At 45.1% G+C, this 26193-nt stretch overlaps 1 protein-coding gene across 4 annotated transcripts in view; it reads left to right on the top strand.

The window, feature by feature from the left end:
* The window catches only part of RERG (RAS like estrogen regulated growth inhibitor), an 881812-nt gene extending 856043 nt beyond the window's left edge, over positions 1-25769 (top strand). For all 4 annotated transcript variants that reach the window (XM_069628365.1, XM_069628363.1, XM_069628362.1 and 1 more), the window contains one exon: positions 24557-25769. In XM_069628365.1, the coding sequence (XP_069484466.1) occupies positions 24557-24964 (408 nt within the window). In that variant the 3' untranslated portion in view covers positions 24965-25769. The remainder of the gene's footprint in view (positions 1-24556) is intronic.
* Positions 25770-26193: the final 424 nt, after the last annotated feature.

The raw sequence follows: 26193 nt of genomic DNA, 5'->3' as shown, positions 1-26193 counted from the left end.
CCACCTGTGCAAGCTGCTCTCCCCTTTGGGCGAGCACGTCCCGCACACAACGCTGCAATTCGAGGAATGGCATCTTGCTATTACAATCATGTATTAGTACCCGATGGCCGTGTAACATTGGTTGATATGTTCATTCGGCTATGGTCCCATTGTTTCATATGCATTCTTTGCAGTCGCGAACAGACTTGTGAAGGGTCAGTGGAACGTAGTACTCGAGTAACGGTGGACCCTCATGCATCACTGAACCGAGGTTCACCGACGGGCGGGGCGTCCCATTTGTGAGTGAAGGCAGTTGCCATTTTCACACACAGCCGCACTAGATGGATTAATTTGTGATTTCAAGCGGCCACAGATGCCTTTTCGACGTGATGTTGCAAATGAGGAATTCGAAGGGCGGCGCTTTCGGTCTTCAGCTAGCGGCGAGGAGATGCCCACAGGTCTGACTGCAAATATAACGTTCTATTGTTCAGTGTCCTTGGGACAGGGGCCATGGCGAGGATGCAATGATTGATATGAATAGTTTGGGATGCGCAATAGCGAAGTGGATGATGAGGCCGGACGTTCCCAAATACATGTTACTTCACAACAGTGGAATTACGGGCTGGGGCACAGTGGATTTTGCAGGCTGCATAACGCACAGACTCAATGGAATTCTCACATGTTATGTGAGTATGGAAACAGGCGTTATCATTACGGGATGAGGGAATGATGAATGGATGCATGGACAGATGATTTGATACGGTGTTTGCCATGTACAGGGCTTCTTGGAATCTGTCCGCCTCCCCTGCGCTATGTGATGCAGGGCTGCCATAGTGGGACCATCGTCTATCTGGCCTTGTTGAGCCCTCCCTGTCTCGACGCGCCTTCAGACACTTGTGTCCATGCACGTTACCAATCCCATCTGATGGATTCTGTTTTCACAGACGCATGCACAGGTACACTCGTTTGTGATGGTGTTTTCACCTCGATATGGATAGTTATGAGTCGCAAGTGGTTTTGGGGTGGTGATGATCCTTTGGAGTGGGCTAGCATGCATATGGCTGTGGATTTAGTGTGATCATTGAAGTGAGTTGTTCGAATGTAGTTCTGATGGCCATTCTATTCTTTTTCTTTTCTTTTGGGTGACAGGTATCTCCTCCCCTTTTGCCACTGCCATCTGTATGCCACTCCTGCAGATGGGTTTTACTCCCGACACCTGCTGCTTCGTGTTAATCAGTGGAGCAGCATTACGATCTTATGGGACGATCGCCAATGGGCCACATGCCCTTACGCAGTACTAGTGGCTCGGAGCAACATTTCGGCCTTTCAGCTGGACTAGTGCCTCCCTATTGGGACGGCCCTGCGGTTCTAGGCGCTTCCATGTTGCCTTTTCGTACGAGAATGTAGCCCCTGTGTACCATGAAGGAACAGGGCGTCACACAAGAAGTAGCTGGTCATTTCTTGCGGATGCAGCCCACAATGGTGAAATGTGTTTTGGAGTTCATGGCCTAATGGCTGTATGGGCTTGGTGAATTTGTTGTGCATTAAATTTCTATTCTGATATGGGCCGTGTAGCGTTCTTCTTTGCAAGTGATGTGGCATATTCCTATTTGGGGAGCGATGTATTGTGAGGAGATCTGCATTGGGTTCCAGCTTCGGAGTATGGTTGCGTGGTACTGTGCTGGGCGCGTTTGCCTACGAAGCCCAGTGAGGTCAGGGGTGAGGGCTGCCAATATGACTGTTTGAATGATGTCATGCTCAGGGGCGGGGGATTAGGTTTTGTGTAACAGATGCCGGTCAGCCAGGTGGATTGGTGGAATGATGTGATTATCGGAATATTGCTGGTCACAGGTGCCTGTGTTTGCGTGCGTTTCTTGGTGGGAGACTGAGGTCATGTCCATTGGTATAGCTTCTGTATTCGTGCCATCTGTGCCCTGCAGCTCCCATTGGCCCCTCTTGTGATTCTTTTGTTCGTTGGCATGCATGGGTGACTTGTACATTTCACTGGTTGCATTGTGACTTCGTTGCACCTACGGGGAGTTGTACTATGTGGCCAGGGAGCGGTGTACAGGCACTCAGTGGGGCCGTTTACGGTTGATTCGCGATGCCGTACTTCTCACCATGGCGGAATGGTACTTTCCGCCATGCTTGATGGCGTTAAGTACATGTCCGCTAGGGTCGGAATTCGCGTACCCTTGCGCCATGGTGCTAATTACGGTTTGGCATGGCGCGCGCGCGCGTACTTGGTGCAGTTAGCGTTGGCGTTCACTACGGTGTCGCTAATGGCATCGTACTTTACGGTGACGGGTCATAATCGCACCGAGCGCTATTCGATGGCGGTATTGCATTTCCGCCATCGTTTTTCGATTTCCGCCAGGGTCGTAATGAGGGCCTTTGTGTTTTGTCTATAGTAATGCAATTATTTAATACATGGGTTTTATTAGCTACTTATTACATATTTCACAGTACACAAAAATCTATTAAGAAAACAATTATCATTTCATTATTCAACATATTAACATTACGAATACTATACCTTCATCTTGTACGCTGCACACAATGCTATGTTTCTGCATGAGTAGCTTAGTATACTAGATAGAACCCCATAATAGAATGCTATTTATATCAATGCATCGTTCAATGCACTAATTAGGGTATGATATTTATTGCAATGATCCTTGACACTTTTTTCGCAATATTATAATAAGAATCCCTTGTACACATATTTCATGACAAGTACATACACATGTGATGTCATCAGTGATGTCATCAATGACATTTGTGATGTCATCTTTGATGTCGTGGGTTTTACTCTTAGCAGTGCGCGGTGGTGGCGTGAGTTATGGTTGCTTAGCTTACCATAACTGGCGAATTTCAATGGTTTTTCGGTTTTACTTGGAACCATAACGTCCCTTTAACAAAGTTTTTTTCACTGAATATATATATATATATATATATATGAAAGTATCCTTTTCTTTCTCAGCAACCTATCTACGAGCTGAACTATGCTCTAGTAGCCAAATCACAAAACAACTTGTATTATCAATAAGTCATTAGATACACATACATCCCACACTTCTAAACTCACTTACTATGAAAACCAAAAGTTCACCTCAGATTTTACCACCTGTGATAAAATTAATTACCACCTATAGTAAAATAGGGCTAAACTTTGTGAATTCCCAACTTCTGTGCCAGTGAGAGTATTTGTGCAATAAAGATCCAACTCAGTATATTTGTTTTCTGATTTTTATATGTAATGATATTTAGAGGTAAATCCTTACCGCCTTACTACGAGGTCCCTTTGTGGGTTGGGGATTTTAACGCCTGCTTTTTGCAGGTGTTAAAAACCAACCCGCAAAGGGACCCAGAGAGCTAATTACGGTACCGCAATTTGCGGTGATGTAATTAGCGCCTTCCCCATTCCCATTATGCCCTATGGGGCAAAAATGGGAATGGGGAAGGGCAATGGTGGAAGGGGGAATTACCGCCCCTCCAACCTTGGAATGGGGCGGTAATTCCCCTTTCCACCAAGGCGGTGCCAGTATTTTACCGGCATGAACCATGGCGCTAATTGCCTACTGTGTAATGAGGCCCATAGAAACTTATGTTTTACACTACAAAGTTACACCCACCAATGTCAGTTCATGTGGAGAATTGGCAGGAACATAGTTTGAGAGAGATAAAGAGAACAGAAATCACAGTAACCAAACACTTTCTTTTTCATGAACAATTGAAAAGAGCTTGTTTTAAACATTAACCATTACATGCAAAGTTCGCTAACCCTGACTGGCTATCTGCCATGCATTCATTCAGAACTCCTCACTTAAAAACCCATATTCACCTAGAAATTGGTGAGGTTCCTGCAACGCTGGCTGTGGAAAACCCCCCTCTTGGTTGGCTCGTCACTGAAAGAAGGTCACGATCTCCCAGCACTAGCTCAGCCCAGCCCAGGATCCCTGCATGTCTCCTTGCAGTCAACCCACCCGTCTGCCAGCACATTTCTGAACCTCTGCACTGCACTTCTCTGAACATCTGAGCCCACACCCCCTTCTCTTTACTACTTTTAAATCCGACTACTGACACTTAAACAGAATCCTTCCCCTTTTAATAGATCATGTCACCCCATCCTTTCTGCTCAGTATTTTTCCAAACGCCTGCTAAACTATAAATGTATCATCTCTCCCTTTTGCTTCCTGTGAACACAATGGCCTTTTTAACAGTGCATATTTCAACCTCTGCCGAATGAAACCACACAGCCAGCTCATAACTCATCGCAGAAGACATTTCAAAATCGTTTCCATTCTATTCCATCTGAACCAATTTTGAACATCATGTTAAGAATAGGAAATCAGTTTGTTAAATATGAGGTTAAGTTAGTAGGTTAATGTACATTAGTTATTAAATTTGGTGCAAACTCAGTCAAATGGAACATTTCTCTGAAATGAACTGACTTTAACACGTGCTCACTGCAATGATGTGTGTGCATTTCCATCTGCTGCATGCGCTGGCCATTTATGATCTTTCTGTTGCCCTGTCTCTACATAAACCCACCACTTATACTTATGCATGAACCCTTTTACCTCACAGCCCCTACATATTCCAACACTAGTCGTATATTTCTGAACATTTGCGCTGTATAAACAAAGCCTTAATCGCTCATGTTCGCACCTGGTTCCCCCAAACTCAGTGAATTTCTGGTGCTCAACTTCATGCTGGGCGTTGAGACTGTGACACACTAAGTATTCACGTAGGTGTCTGGATCACTGGACATGCTTGTGTCTCATTCGCGTGTGGCTGGCACGTACCTCAGGTTGCCAGGTGTTCACCAGAACATGCCTTCATCAGCTGCAGCCCAGGCAATGGTCAATCTCATCCATTTAGCCAGTATTATATTCCAAGTAAATTGCACACCACTGGATGGGTTGATGAAGCTTTACTCAGTAACTCGGGCAAAGCCGCAGCTCTCTCCCTTTGGCCAGCACTTCAACTCTTTCAGTTCTTACAATTCCATTCTAACGCCTCTACATTCTAATTGTTCCAAGGGAAGGGTTCTATGCACAATGGTATGAGATCAAAGAAGCACTTGTAACTTGAACTATGTACAGTCAATACTAATTACAATTAAATCATGGCCACTACCGAATACTCCCCATAGGGGTGGTTTAATGTGGGAGGATCTCATGGGGAGAAACTCCCCTCCTGGGGAGAAGGACAGCCACCTAGGATATGGCCCGGTTAACACCATTGCACCAACAAATACTCTAGCTCCTCTCTCCTCTGCTAACCGCTTTTTTTTTTTGACAGTAGACCCATGTACTATTGTAATACAGAAGACCTCAATGTGACCACAAGTATCACGATGAAGAAGGACATGGGAACCATGAAGATCACTAATTATAAAAGTACTGGTACCAGGTGGCCCCGTGGAGGCAGAAGGATTGAGCCAAAGAGAGAGAAAAGGGACTTACACAATGGCTGGAATGAGATCTTGCTACATTGTATCAAAACTGACAATGGACTAAGCAATGTGTAGAGCCCAGCTGGGATAGACTGGGAGTGCTGAACTTATCCGGCGCAGGAGTTTCAAACTCGTTTGGCAGACACAAGGAAGGAGAGTATGGAGGACGTCAGCGGTCAACCTCTTGAGCTTCCAGGCAAGATCACAGGAGCGGGCCTGTGCAACCGGCCAGAGGAAAGGTAAGCAGAGGAAATCTATTGGTGAAATCACCACCCGACAGCAAAAGGCACCCTGAAGAGCCTGCAGAAGCAAACTGAAGGAGCGCTGTCTCTGAAATCCCTGGTCGAAGTACCTACACCCAAATCAAGGTAGCGGGTGGTGCACGATGCATGTGCAACAAGACGTCAGTGCACACCATGTATCATCTTGGAGATGCACCCCACACCATTATTCCATGGCACAGGACACATTGAGGGACTGAAGATGGCGTTAATACATCCAGGGACATGTGCATGTGGGCAACAATAATCTGCAGGCATGTGTGACCAGTACAGCTGTCCATCATGAATCGCCTAACATTTACCTTTCATTGCCTCTCATGCAGGTGATAGTAGCTATCCCTTGAAGCAGTGGCTCCTCATCCCTGTCAGAAACCCACAGAACCGGCACGAGGAGGACTACAATCGTAACCATACCCGTACCCGTGTGGTCATCGAGCAGACCTTTGGCCTGTTAAAGGCACGATTCCGCTGCCTCAGCCGGTCGGGTGGGACACTCCTCTACAGGCATGAGAAGGTGGCCAAGATCATCATGACATGTGTCATGCTGCACAATATGTGTATCCGCCAGAATGTGCCCCTGCCCCCTGACATTGAACTGCTACCACCTGATGATGATGAAGGGGATGAAGGCGATGTGGCTGGACAACATCTTGGTGCCGATGCACAGGAGGAACGTGCTGTGCGCCAGTCAGTCATAGCACAATATGTCTGCCACAATTGGCAGCAGAGGGTGACATGATAGTTGGACAGAGGGCACTGGGTGTGGGGGTACATGTACACTATGCACTGTATATGAATAAATGACACATACGCAATGATGAATGTCCACTCAGGTCTTGATTTTCACACAATGGGTGTATCAAATATAGCAATGATAACGAAAGTGCAAAAACCCTCCACCACCCTCACCACCCTCCCACTCCCCCACACATGTCCCATCGAGTCACCAATGCCTACATGAGGCTGCCCTGATTATCAATTGGCACTGCCTGGTCCAGGTGGTGGCATGTCTTGCCGGCACAGGGTATGTGCCGACCTGTGGGGGGGGCTCGTTTGGGTCGAACTGGATGACGACGGTGTGGCCGCCTGCTGGGATTGGGTAGCCGGATGCCCTGCCTCCATGGCATCCGTTATTCATCCTAAGACATGGTGGAGGGCCGAGACCTCCTCGCAGAGGTGGCTGGTGTTATCCGCAATGGATTTGGCCAGGGAGGCAGTGCTCTCTGTGATGGAGCTGCCTAGAGAGACGAAGTTCTCACGCCACTCCTGTCTGGCCAGTCTGTTGTCCTCGAGAAACTGCCGCACAAGGGCAGTTAGCTGTTCTGACCGCTGCGAGGTGCACCTGTGGAGGTTGATGCTCCCTGGCTGTCCTGCTCAACCTGCTCAGCCTCCACACTTGGCAAAATGGGACTGATGTTCCCTTCCATCAGCTCCTGACCAGACTTCTCCAGGGTGGTGGCATGGTCACTTTTGAGGGCCGATATTTGGGGGGATGCCGGTGGACTGGACGTACGGACCACTTCTGAAACATCGTCCACAATGGGCACCCATATGTCATCCTGCGGGTCCTCCACAGCAAGGGGTGCTGTGGCTACCACCTCCCCAGCCATACTGGACTCTCTGAATGTGGTGCCTTGGCTGATTCCTCAGGATGGCCAATGGGTGGTCGTGGTGCTTCACCCTCTACCGGCCTTGGCGGCACCGGTGTAATGGCTACCTGGGGTGTCTGGCTTGTTGGTGCACGGCGGCCCCTGGGTTGTTCCCTCGAGGTCGAATGGTGGTCTGCGTCATCCCGGGACCTCTTCCGGGGTGTGGCCTTTGCAGGGGTTGCGTCTTGCCCATCACTGTCATGGTCAGAGCCTGTGGGGGTCAAAGAGAGGGACGGCATGAGTGATGTTTTGATAGGCATCGTACATACATTTGGACAATTGATCATCCACACAATTGGGGGTAATAGGTATTTGTGTTTGGATGAGCACGTTGTTTGATACATGGTTGGGTTATGCAGGCATAGGTCGCCGTCACTCATGTTGGCCAAGAGCAATGCTATCTGACATGCATAGTATTTTGGGCCTGCGCACTGTGTGACTCATGGCATTTACATCTTTGTGTGGTATGTGTCAGGTACGGCATTGCCTTGCAGCAGACATCTGCATGTGTCTGTGATGTGTCCGCCTACTTTGCTGGGAGTGTGTGTGTGTTGGACCATAGCGTGACTCTTTGGACTGACATACTGGTTGACTTTCATCAGACTTGGCAATACAATGTTTTCTTAGGACACTCACCTCCATCGCCCGATGTTGTGGTGCCACACTCCATCTCGCCAACACCTTCTATCCCCTCCATTCCTATCATGCTGGCACTGGTGTCCTCTCATGGGGTGAGCTTGATTGGTGAGCTGTAACCTCCTCCTGATCGCATTGCCTGGCTCCTGTTCACTGACATAATATTTCGAACTCTAAGTCGCAAGTCATCCCAGCGCTTACGGCAGTCTTTGATTGTGCGTGGGGTTTTCTCAACAGCACTGACCTTCTGAGCAACAAGTGCCCAGATCTCCTTTTTTTCAGTATTGCCTCCCTCTTCAGGATGTCCCAGCATGCTCCTGTAGTGTGTCAACCAGCATCTGTAGCTCATCCTCATTAAATCTCTCCTTCCGCAGGCGGCCAGCTCCCTTCTTCAGGGCCCTGGGCATAGTGGTGTGATAGTAGGATGTTTTCACGACAACAGCAGAATCCAATGGGTCCTGTGTAGTGAGAATGGCAATGGATTGGTCATCGCTAATAGTAGTCACCGCTAATGCCGCATTGGACCTTGTCGGTAGTGCTATCTGCGCTACGCTTGATACCGCTAAGGGCATTTTAGGAGCCTTTAGCGGCATGGCGGTAATGACCTTACCGGCATGGCGCAAAGCTCGTGCCTGCAAAGTCATAATAGTCCTCTATTAGCAGACTGATGACTGCCCGGGCACGCTATTTACGCCATGCCGGTAAGGACTGTTACTTACCTCCAAACTCGGAATGAGGGCCTATGGTGTGGGAGCTGAGTACCTCCATGCCAAATCCGTCCACTATGTTCTGACCAGGTTATTGAGATCGCAATCTGCGCTTCTTGTAGCAGTTCTTTGGTACCGGTTTTCGCGCAAGGTAGGGCGAGCCTTCTCTGTAGTGGCTGCAAGAGCCTGGAATGACGTTCCTCTCGCCCTCCGTGGTGCTGCCGATCATCTGACCTTCCGCAGACTACTGAAAACTACTCTGTTTTAGTATGGTCTGACTTTTATGTTGAACTGTTCTTTGCTCACTCGACAGCGCCAAGATGTCCTCGGGCGTACGTGTGCTTTATCAAGTCTCTATAACATAACATAACAGGCCCCAGAACTGACCGGAGCCCACAGAAACACTCCCTGAAGGTAGGGGCCAACACAGGCTGGCCGTGGGGACAGAAGAGAGGCTTGTGGTTCATATAAGAAGGGTGGAGATACCCTGGGAAGAAGGCCAAAGAAAATAGCCCAGGAAAATGACTGTGGAAAAATAATGTGTGAACCAATGCAGGTCTGCAACCCGCATCCACAAGAAGGAAAGTTCATCAGTCATCTTCATAGTCACAGTACCTAGCAGGCTAGTGAACCAGGTCTGCCACACTACCAGCAGAGAATCCTATGGGTCTGCGACCCACACCCACAAGACTGGAAGCCACGTCTACGTTGGGGAGAAGTGTACAAATCATAGAAAGAGACCAGTGCAAGGGAAACCCTCTGGTATTGTGTACTGTGCCAATATTATAAAGATGCCAGGGCAAGGGAACCTTTCCCCCTGGTGTTGTGAACCATGAAGTAAGCCTGAGAAAAGGCCAGGGGAAAGGAGCCATTCCCCCTGGTGTTGTGAACCGTGAAGTAAGCCTGAGAAAAGGCCTGGGGAATAGAGTCATTCCCTTGGTGTTGTGAACTGTGACACTAAAGCCAAGAAAGGCCAGGGGAAGGGAGTCACTTCCCCATGTATTGTGAACTGTGCCAATATTATATGATATGATATGCCATTTATAACGCGCCTATACACAAGTGTTTCAAGGCGCGACAAGGCAAGGGAGGGGAACAAAGGGAGGACGGACAACGATCCTACTAGGCCAGGTGTCATTCAGATTGCACAAGTGCGTGGGAAGGGAGCAGGGACAGTGCAGTACATGGCAAAGATAATAACAATAAGTAAGTAGCAGCCAGCATGTGGCAAGTGAATGGATAAGTGCAGACAACAGGTGTCAAGGGCTGGGAGGGGGACTGTAGGGATACAGAAACAGTCCCCAAGTACAGGGGTTGCCAGGTGGGCAGTGCAGGTGGTGCTGAGATCAGAGGGTGTCAAGGTAGCGAGTGCAGTTCTAGTTCCAGTTAGGGGGTCAGCAGAGGAGAGGAGGAGAAAAAGCAGAAGCAAAGAGAAAGGTTTTGAGGTGCTTCCGGAACCGGAGATGGTTCTCCTCAAGTTTAAGGGAGGCAGGGAGGCTGTTCACGAGGGAGGCACCAGCCGAGGAAAGAGATCTACCACCAACTCGTTGCTTGGAGAAGTGACTGACCCTGAGGGGCTTGGAGGCGGATGAGAGAAGAGCTCGAGAAGGAAGGTATTTAGGAAGAAAGAGCTGAAGGTATTGAGGTCCCAAGCCCCAGAAGGCCTTGTGGACGATGCAGAGGGTTTTGAACTTAATCCTCTCAGCCACTGGGAGCCAGTGCAGAGATTTCAGTCCTGCAGAGATACGATCCCTGGGCTTGAGGCCAACGACAAGTCTCACAGTCCTGTTCTGGATAAGTTGCAGAGGGCGGAGAGTAGAAGCAGGCAGATTTAGAAAGAGGCTGTTGCAATAGTCCAGCCTAGAGAGAACCAGAGCTCTGGAGACAGTGAGCTTCTGGGGGAAGGAGAGGAAAGGAAGAATACATCTGAGGAGGTGCAGCTGGTAGTGTGACTTCTGTAGAGAGGTCAGGAAAATGGAGACATTCTTCCTGGTGGTGTGAACTGTGAAGTAAGCTTGGCAAAGGCCAGCGGAAGCGAGTCATCCCCCTGGTGTTGTGAAATATGAAAGTAAATCTAAGAAAGGTCAGGGGAAGGGAGTCATTCCACTGGTGTTGTGAACTGTGAAAGTAAAAACCAAGAGAGTGTGAGAACAAAGCCAATGAAGGCCAGGGTAAGGGAGTGATTCCCCAGGCATTGTGAAAAAATGAAGCCAAGTGAAAAGGGAGTCCATGGGAAGGGAGTCATCCCCCCTGCTTTGTGAGGAAAAAACACTGAATGCAAGATACCTGGTGATGGGAGGCATTCTCCAGGAACCCACTAGTGTAGAAGCAACTATGGGTAATAAGGAATGTTGATGTTGGAACAGGAACTATACCTTTTGATTTTGAACTGAGAACTTACATGGCATTACAACCTGGAACTTTGTTTTTTTACCTTGGGAAGGGATGTAGACCTGGAGAATGGAGTCATTCGAGGGAGGGAGTCATTTGTGGTAAAGATCTCACCTAACAATTGGAACTGTGATCCGCTGTTCAGAAGAAAGGATCCATTCTTCTGGACCAAGTAGATCCAATACCTCTTTAGTTATACGTATAAGGGACAGAAGTAGGTTTTTGACATAGGGCGATGGACTCTTGATTTACACGGACATCCTAATCAAATCCTTAGTATTTTTAGTTGAGATAGGGAAACACTGCTTAGAGTTAGGGAGAGGTAGGTTTACTCTTTATTTCTGATACAATAAAAGTGTATGCCAACAACCATGCCACCTGTGTGCCAGTCTCCTCCTTCTGCACCCTTACAGTGGGAAAATAACTAGTGTTCCATCTGCGAACAGTCATAAATGCTGCTTGACTTAGAGTCCTTTACAAATGTGCTGTCACAAATGCTCCCAGTGGTCCGAGGACATTGAAATGGTGACCAGTTCCCTGTTGCCACCCGGGGATGTAGTCACAAGAGAGCGTGCAGGGATCAGGGCCTGACCAATCCATGAGGGATTCTTTTAAGAGTACTTTATTTTACAGCTCATCCTTGCAGAAATTTGTCAAAAGCACCACGTTCGGCTAGATTGAATAGGCTGGTCTAGTTCTCTGCACAAGCTTCCCAGCCAGCTCTGGCTAAATCTGTCAACCTCTGTATCAACTGTCAAGAGAGAATTTCCACAGTGCCAGCTCCTAAATTATGATCAGTTCCCTGATCCAACCCCATGACAAAGACATGCCCGGGCAAGCAGGGGGCGGAACTAGACCCAGTGACATGTTTCTCCATAGTCAAGCTACTTCCTCAGGTGCATCTTCTTTACCATCTGGGATATCGTAGAAAGAACAGTAGTGATTACTTTGCAAACCAAATAAAACTGTTTCTGGCTCAGTTCATTAAATTATGGAGTTTCCTGGCCCATCCAAACAAATGTTTTCTTTCACTTCTGTGTAAGGGAGAGCTGATACGAGCCATCCTAAACTAAGTACATATGCTAAGAGGTCATCGGACTAGACTAGTTGTGAGCCCGTGCAAGCAGCTGTGAATCTGTTGGATCCCTAAGGCATTACTTAACATAAAATATTGTAATATAAAATATCATAACTTAATCCATTTCACTTGGCTGGTGAAGGCTCAGTAACCCTCAAGTAGCTAAGTCAGATCACATATCCTTTCATCTGTTTCTCATAGAATCCGGTCACTGGCCCCATATTTACCTTCCATGTGTTGACTTGCCATCTGGCAAGAGTGCGAAAACCCTGACTTTTTAAATTCTTATGAACTATTACAATTTCCTTTTCATAAGCTCCATGCAATATGCATAGCTTGTACTTGTGCCTTGCTGCATCAGTACCCGGATTTGCAGCACCTGCTCTACCAGTGGCACAGAGCAGGTTCAGAGGTCACAAGTGACCTCTTTGCAGCTGCAGTGACACCAAAGTATCTGCAGCACAGGGACGGCATTTAAAATATGCACCCCTGTTCCAAAAACTACATAACTCTGGAGATGAGGTCCCAATGGCACATACAACTGTAAATATAAGTCATACCTGAGTTAGGTTATGTTGGCCAACATGTGTCAGAGTTATCCCAGACACATTACATTGATATAGCACATCTGTCAGCCCTGAGGGCCTAGTTCAGCTGTGCAAGTGTTATATGGCTGGCCACTACCCTAGTGGCAGGAAGGTAGCGTGGTGGAGTGTCTCTCTTTGTTCCTTTGTAAGGGTAGGTAACACCTGTCTCCCTGGGACAGCTACTCCACAGGATGCTGGCCTGGGAGCTGAAATCATAAGGCACACCCATTCACAGAAGGCCAGGCCTCACACCAGAGTGCTGCATTTCTAAAGGTCTTTGATCCTATTGAGATGGGGAGAGGGTGGTGTTAGGATAGCTAGAGAGAGATATGCACAATTTTGAGCGGGTTCTGCTATCTTGATTCTCGCTGAAACTCTTCCCTTTCCTGTCCCCTCCACTTCCTCTAGAGCAAAGCACTTTGGACATAATAAGGGCAATGTCCACACATTTCAAGAGCAATGATTGGACTCCTAAAGCAGGCTTGTTCTAGTTCACCTGGGGACCTTTGCCTATAAAGGAAGCAGTCTCCCACCACTTCTTTGAATCATCTTGGACCATTCTACAGATTTCGTTGGACTCTGCTGAGAGAGAAGTCCTTATCTAAAGTCCTCCAGTTGTGGGGTGAAGGAAAGGTTCCAAAGGCAGAAGCAAGATCTGTCCCCTAACCATCCCCTGGAAGCATTGGGGGTGAACACTGCTACTGGACCATTAACATGCCTCTCTGCCAGCCACCCTGTGCCTAGGACCTCACCATGCTGCAGTTCCCCTGAAGGTGTGTGCCAGCCTTCCCTGGGTTTTGGAGCCAAATAAACAGACTGACATTGGCCCTCAAGACCCTGGAGTGGGACTCAAAGCACTTGGAAGATAGAACAGCCAAGGCCCTGTTGTCAATGAAGACCCACTCCAAACTGTGATTTGAGCGTGCCTCAATGGCAAGCAATGCAGCAGGACCCATTGATGCTGCCCTTTGGCGTCCATTGTTCTCCGAAATGCCAACCGCTGTTCAACCTTGTTTGCCGCTGCACTACACCTGCAGAAGTGCGTTGTTGCTCTGGCTCGAACTACGAGATACTGCTTGCTCGAGTCGCTGTCTGAAACACCAGCTTCTTCACTGCTCCTACTGTGGTTCGATCAACCCAACCCTGGTGTTCTCCAAATCTTGACCTTCAAGCCTGCACATTGAACCGACTCGCCTGTGTGTCTTGGTACCAGCTTGACCGCAGTCGATACTCAACCACTGAACCAAACCTGGTAACCATCCGGTCTGCACATCTCGAGTAGACACTACAAGACTACAGCTCCTCTGCCATTCAACGCTGCCTCGTCCCCAGCTTGCTGCTGGACCATAGCAACTGCTGCATCTGTGGTTGTAATAGTGTTTTCTAGGTAGTTAGTCTTGTACAAGATGTGTCTAATTAAAGTATACATTTTTATAGAACCTTGATTGAACATAACTTTGGACTGTGTGACAAATCATTGGATGTCGTCCCCTCTCCCATTAGGGAAAACCCTCCTCATGTGTCCAGGGCAGTGAAGCCACAGTCCAATAATCCCACTGGGTATGTTGCACTGTGGGAGGATCAAATGGGGAGGGAACACCCAAGGGGAAAAGCAGTATATTTCTACCAAGGTCCCAGCTCACTCAACCTTTTACCCTCTCTAGTGTTCTAGAATCCTCCATGCTTTTATGTATGCCAACAAAGTAGAGGTTTGTCCCCCCTTTAATCATACTGAGACAAAGAAGAACAGTCATGACATTCTGAAGAATAGTAGTGGCATGAAGAAGTTGCATGTAGTGCAGAGGAGCACACCACGGAACCGCAGTGAGCAGACCAGCCTATTCAATCTAGCCGAACGTGGTGATTGAATAAAAAGGAAAGAAGGACTTCTGACGAGAACCAGTCGTCCCTGGAGGAGCGTGAGGAAAGGCACAGTGTCAGCCAGGCATGGAAAGAAAGCCAGGACAACCAGGAAGAAGCAGAGAGGTCCTGAGCCAGTCCTGAGATGCAGGAAGGGATGCCAGGTTGGCGGAGGCAGGTGATAGGCGCTCCCGAGGCTTTGGAAGTGCAACGTCATCCTGAATGATGGTTGGTGCTGCAGATCCACCATATACCAAACAAAGCCGTCCTAAGCACCACAAATCCCATGGCTCAAGTAGGAAGCTGGGAGGAGGTGGACGCACTCACGACGCAAGCAAACAGGTACGCAAAGGGGCAGTTCCTGATGGGAGCCGGAGAAAATGGTGGCAAGCAGAAATGGGAGAGAAATATCCCGAACCTGGGGTCTGGGACTCTGACAAGCAGAAGAAGTGATGGCAAGCAGAAAAGGGGAAGAAATACCCAGAACCTAGGTTGTGGGACTCTGATAATGAGAAGAGGCGGTGATAAGTGAGAAGGTGGTGGAATATCCTGAAACTAGGTTTGTAGAAGTGCAAGGGCTGAGTGGCCATTTTAGCCTCTAATAATGTTGGACTGTGGGAAGTTAACATCTTTTTCCTTTTCCCTAAGACAAATATCATGACTTGAGGGTCATCCTAGGGTGCTCCCTGCACATTCTGCCCTTCCAATGTTAAGGAATGACGATATACACACACTCGAGCCTTGCATAAGCAATTGAGAATGTGTGTGACTTTGGGTTTGACTCCACTCCTCCCTGGCATACACAGGACCAGTGATTAGCAAACAACATTCTCTAGCCATTGCATAAGAAGAATGGATGATCCTACTTGAGGGATCAGAGGCAATTGGTGGGTAAATTGCATCCTGATGATTGTTCCCTACACACCAGGGAAACCTCCCAATGCAAGTAACATGCAAAAAGCTGCAGTACAGCCACAGGCCACATGTTAGTTTTTACTGTCACCCTGTGTCACTGGATCGGGTCCCTCTTGCAACTGGGCTAGGGAACCTGACATGGGCTTGACATTCTGGACTGCTATGAGATGCAGTTGTCTCCAGTGTGTTTCTCCCAATCATGCATTGGCAGTTGACAAAAGAGGGCGTAGTGTTTGCTCTTTCAGCAGGAATATGTAACCACTGAATACAGGAACAAATCCATTGCCCAGATTACTGAGCACCTCATGCAAAGCACACGTGCACAGACCATTTGCTTTGACAAGATACTTGCTTTATTGAGTAGAGTGAGGAGGCTGACATATGAGTTGCTGTTAATTAGTATTCTAAGTTGGTTTTTACTTTATTTCAGAAACAGCCACAAAAGTAATCCTAATACCCCTCAAAACAACTCATATCCAGACAATGAAATAAGATATAGATCTCATAGCTGTGGAGAATCTGGCTTATCTGCACTAAAACCCCGCCTAGAATCTCCTCCCAGGTGGCCAGGAGAAGGCAGATGCTTCCTGATCCCAATCCTGGTGGTGGTGAACTGCGGGAGGCTTGCCTGGGTGGAGACCAGGCCCAGGGAGATGGGGGGATGTCGCAGGATGAGACATGGTAAGACTTGGACGATAGTAAGATCCTCCCCAGAGAGTTTATAGCAACTTGTTATTTAGATGAATGTCAATCATGGGTTAAAAGAAAACCGGTAACATCTGGGACAAAAAAGGTATAAAGATGTTAACTTTCCAGAGCCTTTCTTTTATACCCCTTAAACCCTATATCCTCCAAAATACCAAAGGTATTCCAACTAGAAAGATGAACATCTGACTTTTCCTGTCCCTTCAGTCTCTCAAAGGGCTAAACCTTATTTTTTTTTCGCAAAATCCATTTCCCCCAAAATAAAATACAAGTCCTAGAATCCCTCAGAGACTGTGAAAAAGAAGAGGGCTGAAGAGTCATACAGGAGTCCAAGTCAAGCAGCCAAACCTAATGGCTCTAGACAATCTCAGGCAATTAATCCTAAGGACCTGTACCTGAACCTAATTAGCCCACCTGAGGGGCATAAAAGGCTGCAGCAGGGAGGAGCAGTAGAAAGAAGCTACGGCAGGAGCTGGAAGGTCGGCAGTCGCAGAAGCAGAGGAGACAGAGGATGACGTCAGCAGTTCACAAGGAAGTGTGACCACAGAAGGGGCGCCTGAGTAGTGAGGAGGTAGATTTCACCTGCAGACTCTGGGTTGGCCCTGTACTCACAAACCCTGTTCGGCTGTGGCCGCACTGAAGAGACTGGAAGCAAAAGCAAGTCTTTCCAGGGGTGCCTCATTGCTGTGATTGCATAGCTGAAGTCATGCATTCTCCCAAGACTCGTGTGCAGAAGCAAACCAAGGGACACTGGAGAGTAGGAGACTGTAAGGAAGGCATGGTATCAACAGTAAGACAGACACAAGTGACCACAGTTTAAGGGTGTTTATTGAACTTTCACAAGGGTGAGATAAACGACTACCTAAACCTACGAGCATCAAATAATAATAATGCAGTCCTAGTGGAATCTTGTCAAATTAAAGAAGGCCTATACTAAAAAACCTATGGCCAATCCTTATCCCCAATTTGCAAAATAAGGTGGGTTGTTGTTCATGAAAGAGAAAGAAGTGTTCACAAAATGATAAGTCAGGATGTTCGGGTTGTTGGCCTCCATTCCCCACGTTTTCAGCACGAGACAAGACGGTTCACTCGAGCAACGCACACACTTTGGCTTCTGCGGCAACAGGATACAGTTCCCTTTTCACAGTACAAGATCTTCCTTGTCTAAACCTCTTTACTTCTTGTAAGTCTTGTGACTCAGAGGGCCTGGTATACAAAAACACCACGAAATTGTTATTTTCCTTTTCCAACACTCAATTAGGCTGTTCAACCTGGATCCCCCTCAGCCTGGCTCAGATCCTTTTCCAAAACAAAGAGTTCAACATTGGATCCCCCTCTTCCAGGCTCAGATCCCTTTCAAACTATGTTCAGATAATTCTTTCTTGGACCAATTGTGATGTGCTTTAAACTATCGATGACTTTCGAATGTGCACAGGGTTCAGCAAGACCCAGTGCATGAGCACTCTGATCTCAGTATTCCTTTTTCACACACTCAGCATCAGTTGGACACCTAACAGAGACCTTCAAATGAGCCCCCATACGGCGCAGGAACACTCCGTCTATTGTATCTTGGGTTGCCTCTCAAAGTTCAATTACGTCTTTGATTCCAATTATATCTGCGTCGCTCTTTGCAAATGTGTCACACACTGTTCTCTTTGTACAATGTTGCTGCTTGCAACCTTGGTTCAAAACAAGAGCTGGTTTGGTATCAGTCTCTCTGTCAGCGGCTGGGCTGTCTTTTCTAATGCCACTTTGTTGTAGGCGCCAAGGACAGTACCACAGTGGCAATCGCTCCTCTCCGCCTTGGTTATTGACACGGGAGAGCACCGGGTACCTCTGACACACTCTGCATGTTTGATCAGCATTAGTTCCTGGTCTTCTTTTTCTTACTTTCCAAGGCTCATGAAAGTAACCATCTTTTGAGGTCATGGGTATTTCCCTCCTTGTGACTCTCTCTGGTCTTGAAGTCTTTCACCTTGAATTAAACTGCCATCTTGGAACTGATTTTTTCTCGTGTGGTTTGTCTCGCCCCCAGTGTGCTTTTGCACTCTGCCTTTTATCCATGTGGGGAAGTGTGATGGAAGTCAGATGTGTGTAATAATCTGTAATTGCCTGACCTTGCCTGTCCATGGTATTGGGACATGTCAGGTATACAGCTCTGGTGTTAGTCCATTGTCGCTCACGGTGAACCATCCCTGAGAAAGTGTTTGTGTCGGGAAAGGGGGGACGGGAGGGTTGAGTTCTTAATTATCCTACCTGGTAGGATGAGGAAAAGGTATTACAGCGAAGGGGATACTGAGTCTCACCGTCCGGTGTGCCACTTCAACTCCTCGAAGGCACCTCATCGAGGTGATCCTCCCACACTGGTCCACCCCCAGGAACTGGATCCAAAGGTGATGGCCGTGTCCTGGCCACCTGGATGACAGATCCCCGGGGACTAGTGGGTGAGACACCTTCAGGTTTCTCACAAGACTCTCCCCTGATAAGAACGGATCGGAGACACCAATGCAGCAGAGGGTTGTGGATCCAAAGAGGGCCCGCAGTAGTAGCAGGAGAAGAAACCAAGCCGGGAAGCAGCAGTAACATTGTAATTGGGAGTCAGAAAAGGAAGCTCCATACTCCTGAACAGCAGAAGTACCTTTCTGGTAACTATAGCCAGATTGTAATTGTGCTCACGCTTTCATCTAAGGGAGTAGAAGTTATCCACAGAAGTGGGAAGTTGTTTTAATAAGGGCAAAGCAAGATGCGCTTATGTGAAACACTCGCATTTAGTAAAAGCCTTTATTTTCACTAACATAAGCATCACTTTGTTGCCGACCAGTCGCTTGGCTCCTGTTAACACTGAGAATGCTGCTGGTAGCTTAATTGAAGTAAAACAGACTTTCCAGAACAGTTGCAAGCACAGATTAAAGGGGCCGCGCGTGAGAACATGTTTCCCAATACCTTGGGGGCTGAATGTTGACTGAAACGTGGGAACGCTTCTCTCTTTGAAGTGGCAGTTCAAGAGTAAAATGAAACCGCGTGTGCCTAATTTTGTTACCAGTAGAAGGTCCACATTTTGCAACTCATTAAAGGCTGAAGTGGAAGTCATAGAAGTAGTTGAAGCTGAAGCCAGAACAAGTATTACACAAGCCCATAGAGTGAACTGTATAACAATAAATCCTGCTCAAGTAAGAACTATACAGCAGTGTTCTGAAGTTCTTGAAGTCATTGATCACAAGGGTCTTCATCCAAAGCTGGAAGAGTGGCACAACATCTTTGCGGTATCCATTAAAGGAAAGGTGTATACAAATCTGGGTAAGGGAGCAGGGTACTTGTTAACAAAAGTTGTTTTCAAATCTGCATGACAGAGATTATTTCAAAGAAGAAGAAGTAGACTAAAAGCTACAAGCAGATTTTAAGGTAGCTGCAATACAGGCAAAGAGGCAGCCCTTTCCTATGGCATAGAAAGAAGAGTGCCTTGCCAAACTGTAGAGGTTGAAGAAGCCTTGTAAAAATTGCCTACTCGTGAAGTTGCAGCAAAATGACCTCATCTCAGAAGTTGTAGTAGCAGTTGCAGGACTGTGGCTGTCAATATTTTGCCAGAGTTATAAAAGCTGGAATAAGTATAAACTGAAACTAAGTGTGAGATAAGGGAGCCTGCTCTCACAGTTCTGTCACAGAAGGCAAATCATCCTGACAAACGTTGAGCAAACCTAACTAGTATTCATTAGCGAAATTGCCAGAATTACATGGATTCCTTGGAACCAACCTTGTAAATATTACTGACACATTTTAGCACCACCGTATGACAAAGTAAAACTCCCCCATTTCTCATGATTTACAATTTACACACAGACTAACTCAGTTGTCCTTCGGTTCCTCAAAAACAAATGAGTTCTTACCTTTTTGTGTCCAATTTGACACCTCACTAATTAGACTTTGGAGAGTACCCTAATTACTTATCCTTTTTGCCTATATTCATCTAGATTTTATTGTCTAAAGCCTCTTCCTGCTTCTTAATTGACCTCCCTGGAAATCACACTCCCTTCACAGCTATCGTCTATCACTGCTAAAATCTGCTTTAGCTTCAGGGACACAGCGACCAGCATGCTAACAGCTCTGCGCCCGGCCCCTGTCTATGCAGCTCTGATCTGCACACATCACCTTCGCTTCATCAGACAATTCCGAACAACATGCAGTGAACAACCCCATCCAGGCAAGGAACATACCGACCGACTCCGTTAATGTTATATTTCTCCCTTGCCTTCTCTCCCTGTTCTCTCTTTTTGTGTCAATTTATTCATTTTCGTTCTCCTCACGGCATATTTTAAAGCCTCTTCCATTCGGCTGCCTCCTACCTATATCTCCCTATGGATTCCTTAACGTCTCCCCACCTATTCCCAGATCCCACTCATGATATCATTAGCGATGCCTCTGGTCAGTCAACACCACCCTTCAGTCACACACCAAGTAACTTTCCAGTCTTTTCTACAATGACCTCTGCACAACAATTTTGTCCAACACACCTTCTGTGCCTAAATGAATGTGAAACAAATGTCCTTTTCTTCCTGCATTATTCCAGCATGAATAATGAATGTGTTCTCTCCAGAGCTCATTCTGCTGTCTCATCGTGCCCTGAATACAGCATCTGCAAGACACACTGCAGTTCAGCTTTTCAATTTTGCATTCATTTTCTAAACATTGCAGTGTGAATGGCCTGTGGCCTAAGCAATTGTAAACCCACTCTGGCCCCCAAAACGATTTGTTAATGTCAGTAGTGTTAAAGTTAATATGGTTAGCAGTTAATAATGTTAACTCTTTTATTAATAACACCCTACACAGACTATGCTGCTAACTTTCCCTACATGACCATGGCATTGAGATGAACCTATGAAAGTCAAAGATTATGGTCTTCCATAAAGTGGGCTCAATTGACTCATGGTTCATCAGCATGTTAAAATTGAAATTGAAGTATAAGATTCATATACCTATTTGGGTTTATTGTTTGCTTGGAGTGGTAGTTGGCTTCTCTATATAACAATGGTATGGCAGCAAAGAGAGTTTATCTAGGATTCAGAGGGCTGTTAAAATGTTATGTTAAGTATGGGGAAAGGACTGGATACATGTTTAAAAGTGTAGGAGGCAAAAGGGCCCTGCTCAATCTTGCATGCAGTGAGTGAGATTAGGGATTTTTTTAAATGTCCCTCTATGGAGCTAATTGAAAACAAATGTCTGAGGAAAATGATGGGTCTCACCACAGTAGAATCGTTTTATTAATGATCCTCTTACATTTTAATTTTTAATTAAATGGATCCTAATCTAGTTCCTTTGTAAATCAGCAAAATAAGGATAACTGAATTAAAAATGTAAACGATTATTATCAGAACCAGACTCACAGGCACATTTCCTTTTAACAACTAACCAATTCATGTGCGCCTTAAGCAGCAGAAAATGTAAGATGATCATTAATAACACACTTTTACACTGAGGTGCTTTGATAAAGGATATATTGCAGCTGGCAACTAAAACCTGGTGTGTTGTGGCATAATATTTAATTGTAGTGTAGTTGGTAACGTTAGACATCATGAACCCATTTTCTTAAAGTGCAGCCCTATTGTTAAGATATGCCTTATGCTAACAACTGGACACCTTATTACGTGCAGAGACGGAGACAAAGCTGCATCTACTTGGCAAAGCAATGTATATCAGTAACCTTTATCTTGCATGTGTGATGAGACAATCTCTAATTCTGTATGTTTGATGTTTAATAAGTATTTCAAGAAAAACCCTAGAAACCTAGGCTGGCCTTGAACCACTATACTACGAGCTCCCACATCTAACCTCAAAGCATTGTCACGAGTACTTGGGGTGAGACCCATCATTTTATCTTAGAAATGTGTTTTGAATTATCTCCAAAGAGGGACAAGTAAACTATAACCACATAAGAACAAATACACATTACCTTATTTACAGACAACTCATAATGTTTATCTTGTATACATTTGTTAAGAACCTTTCTCAAGATTTCCAGAATAAATCAACCTGAAAACTCATAGAGAGCTGGATTCCAAATCTCATTCATAAATATAAAGATTCTGAATTAAAAAAAGTGAGTCGTTCAATATGTGCAAAATAAGCATGACAATACTTCTGTAAGTCCACACAGAAAATAGACAGATATTTCAAAGTTTCTTTTCTTTAGCCGTACGGAACCTACATAGTCATTGGTCCTAAGGAATATTAAGATTAGGGACTAGAACTTCAATGGTTCCAAGCTGGTTTAATCTAAATCTTATAACTATAATCTCCTATTCCTCCTTGGGGCATTTTCTATATACAGTTGTATTTCTGCATGATTCAGAGTACATTTTATCTATTCTGCAGCCAAAGATGTAAAGGCTAATAGAGTAGCATTTCTCTCCAAAGCACATAGGAAGGCTCTGCGTTTAACTATTTCCAATATGTTGTGTGTACCTAGACCATCCAAATGTTCAAGTCCTATAATCTGTGAGAATTGGACTTTAATGTTTACTAATTCATTCAAGTAAGGTAAGCTTCCTCTCTGGATTGTATCATTGCAAAGGCCCAGAAGACTCCTATCTTCCACAAACTTTATATTTAAATAAAAGGAACAAACATCTCATCAGATAGGCAGTAAAAAATAGAGACCGGATTTAATTTTAATTGAATGTACTCTATGTATTTTTGATAAGGCTAACATAGGATGCCACAGGAGTCCCTCAATACGTTAAGCCAGGTGTCGTTGATTACTCTTCAGCTTTCTATCCTATAAAAATGGATGCAACCAATGATTGTTTATCTGTTCGGATGCTAGGTACAAGTGAAAACCTCCACACTGCTTATCAAAACAGCGAAAGATTGCTGTGATTTACTTTGCTGTCTCTTCCAAAATCTCATTTTGAAACGCTGTAGACAGGTGGCGATTTAATTTGACCCCCAAATACTTGAAAGATTGAATACATCCAATACTCTGGCCATCTAACTTCCAACTATAGGGTATCTGCTTTTTCTTTTTTGAGAAACATATAACCTTAGATTTCACAATATTTATCTCAAGGTCATGAATCGGATCATACTTATTCAACAAACAAATGCTTTTCTGCAGTCCCTTTGGTGTGTGATCTAACATAGCAATATCAACCTCATACACCACATCATTTAAATGGTAAATTCCAATTTTTGGAGGGACAGTCCCCCTGTCATATAAGGCACCACCCATATCCGAGATATATAAACTAAACAGCAATGGGGTAAGCCCACAACCCAGTTACAGTCCCCGTGTAGAGATGGGTTTTGTGTGCAGCCCATTTTGGTATAGCCAAACTCTGAGATAGATGTCAGGATGAGGTAATATCAATAACTTCAGGAGGCCTGGATCAAGACTTTTTCAATAAGAGATATTAACACTGTCAAATGTGGCAGAGACATTCATCAATCCAACATACAGTAGAGGTTTTTCGCTCTATTGGCCCTGCTAGCCAATGCTGATAGAACTAAAATATTGCCAGCAGTAAAGATACCTGGTCTAAATCCAGTTTGTCCAAGGGGGAAAATATTGTTCCCTCTTACCCAGTCTTTCAGGCCAAAAGTCTATCATTACCCAGATTTCTATGTTGCCCTTCTAATAAATTAGAATAAGCCACGTTCTACGACTTCTCCAGACAAAAAATAAAATAATGTCAACAGAGGATTTACAAACAACATTTGCAAGTCCCGCTGTATCAGGTGTTTGCAGTTTTTTTATTTCAATATAACCATTCTATCTCCGAATCCGTGTAAGGGGAACTTTGGGCACTGTCTTATAGGGGGATACTACATAGCGATGTAATGACTGGCTGTAATAGCTGGCAGCAAAGACGGTTCCATTAGAAGTTTCCCAAATACCAATTGAGAACAGGTTTAATTGTGCCTGCCAGATTGACCTTGAGAATCGTTTGAGTTATTCACTCTTAATTCTGTCGTCAGTTCCGATTACATGCATCATTGTTTCCAAGTGTTTGTTATCTGAGTCATTCTGTACCACTTGAGCCAATTTTTAAAAACAAGCTGATTATTCTTCAATCTGTAGGCTTAGCTAAGGTCTCTCAAAACATTTCGGTTTTTTATTCTAATGTTTCTTATATAACTCAAGATTAATGGATCAAAAACCACACAGCTAGTTAGTATGCAGTTACTTTATTTTTTCTCAGATGGCATAACTAGGAATGATTTGCAAACGTCCAATATTGATAACAGACTGATTAATGTTGGGAAATATCACTGCCTTACTTGGAAATAATGTGCCCTCTCTTCCCATTTTCTCAGGAGGATGCTATTCAGCGAGAAGGACATGTGCGGTGGGGAGAAGGATTTGTAATTGTCTACGATATCACAGACAGAGGGAGCTTTGAGGAAGTGATCCCCTTTAAGAACTTGCTAGACGAAATAAAAAAACCAAAAAACGTTACATTGATTTTGGTAGGAAACAAAGCTGACCTGGATCACTCAAGGCAAGTCAGCACAGAGGAAGGAGAAAAACTGGCCACTGAACTGGCTTGTGCATTTTATGAGTGTTCAGCTTGCACCGGGGAAGGCAATATTGCTGAGGCCTTTTACGAGCTGTGCCGCGAAGTGCGTCGCCGAAAAATGGTCCAAGGTAAAACAAGGAGAAGAAGCTCCACCACCCATGTGAAGCAAGCAATCAACAAAATGCTCACTAAAATCAGCAGTTAAATATTTTTTTTTAAATTATTTACAATACTGTAACGGAGAAGATCTGATGACCAATTTCTCAACGACAAAGATTTGTGCAGTAAATATTGGATGAGAGACTTCTTATTCTCAAATTGTATTATTCCCTTCGTGTCTCACTTGAGTGCAATGCATCAGATTTATTTAGATTCAAAGTTATATTGGTCATGGACAATATGTACCAATTCATGTATAATAAAAAATCTTTTCTAATGATTTTTTGGGACATATTGAGCGTATCCGCTAACAGATGTGTGATAAAATGAAGCTACTTGCAATAGTAATGAGGGTTGAGGACCAAATGTCGAAATATCTGGTGTACATAAATTGTCAGTAAAATGTGTGTTCTCATGGATCTTCGCTACCCAAATAAAATCCAAAGAAAGGATTTTGTTTTCATACCTAATACATGGTCCCATTTTGCTAGCTCTGCTGTACTGTCATTGCTCAACATATTCAGCATTTCTTTGGACCCCTGATTCTAAAATGTATCTTTTATCTATCAATCGCATTGCTTTGTTCCCATTGTAGTGATAAGTTGCCAATGGCATGCTTCAGTGAATAGAATCAGGAAATATCAATCATGTAACAGCTCACAACCACAGTAAGTAGCTATATCTACTTCTGTTCATTTTGCATGGGGAAAGGACCATAATACTCTGTACTAAAAAACCTGTTGCTGCTACTATTTAGGCCATGTAGCATCCAGTGATGATACTGAAAAAAGGTCCCACAAACAATGCTGGTGAGATACATGTGTAGTGCATTAAAAATGTTTATCTCAATATATCACTGATTGTCTTGTTTTATGCGCCTAAATAATGGCATTTTCAATTTTGATTCTGTTCGAAAGTGAAGTTTAAGCCTCTTGAATTTACAAATATTTACATGGTTGTCAAACTATAGCTTAGACAGCAGATCAATGGTCTCGTCAACGTGTAAATCAAGGGGCAACTATGGAAAATCAGTAACTCCAATCATTGCACTCCCACTTTAATGTTTATCCTAACTTTGCAATGGTTCAATGTGCCAATGGCAGTCAATCCATTGAGACGCATCAGATATAACTAAATGATGTGTCATGGTACTTTGGTGTCTAGGTAACAGTCTACTGTGTAAAAGATGTCAGACTTTATGAGTTACTTGATGCAGTCCTACTACAGTTGGAGGAAAATAAGGCACAATAATGGATGAACGATTGAAATGCAAAT

The sequence above is a fragment of the Ambystoma mexicanum genome, chromosome 12 (genome assembly GCF_040938575.1).
Source record: "Ambystoma mexicanum isolate Mex_15411 chromosome 12, UKY_AmexF1_1, whole genome shotgun sequence".
Taxonomy (NCBI): Eukaryota; Metazoa; Chordata; class Amphibia; order Caudata; family Ambystomatidae; genus Ambystoma; species Ambystoma mexicanum.
Note: the sequence above shows the minus strand (reverse complement) of the source record. Positions and strands in the feature narration are given on the sequence as shown.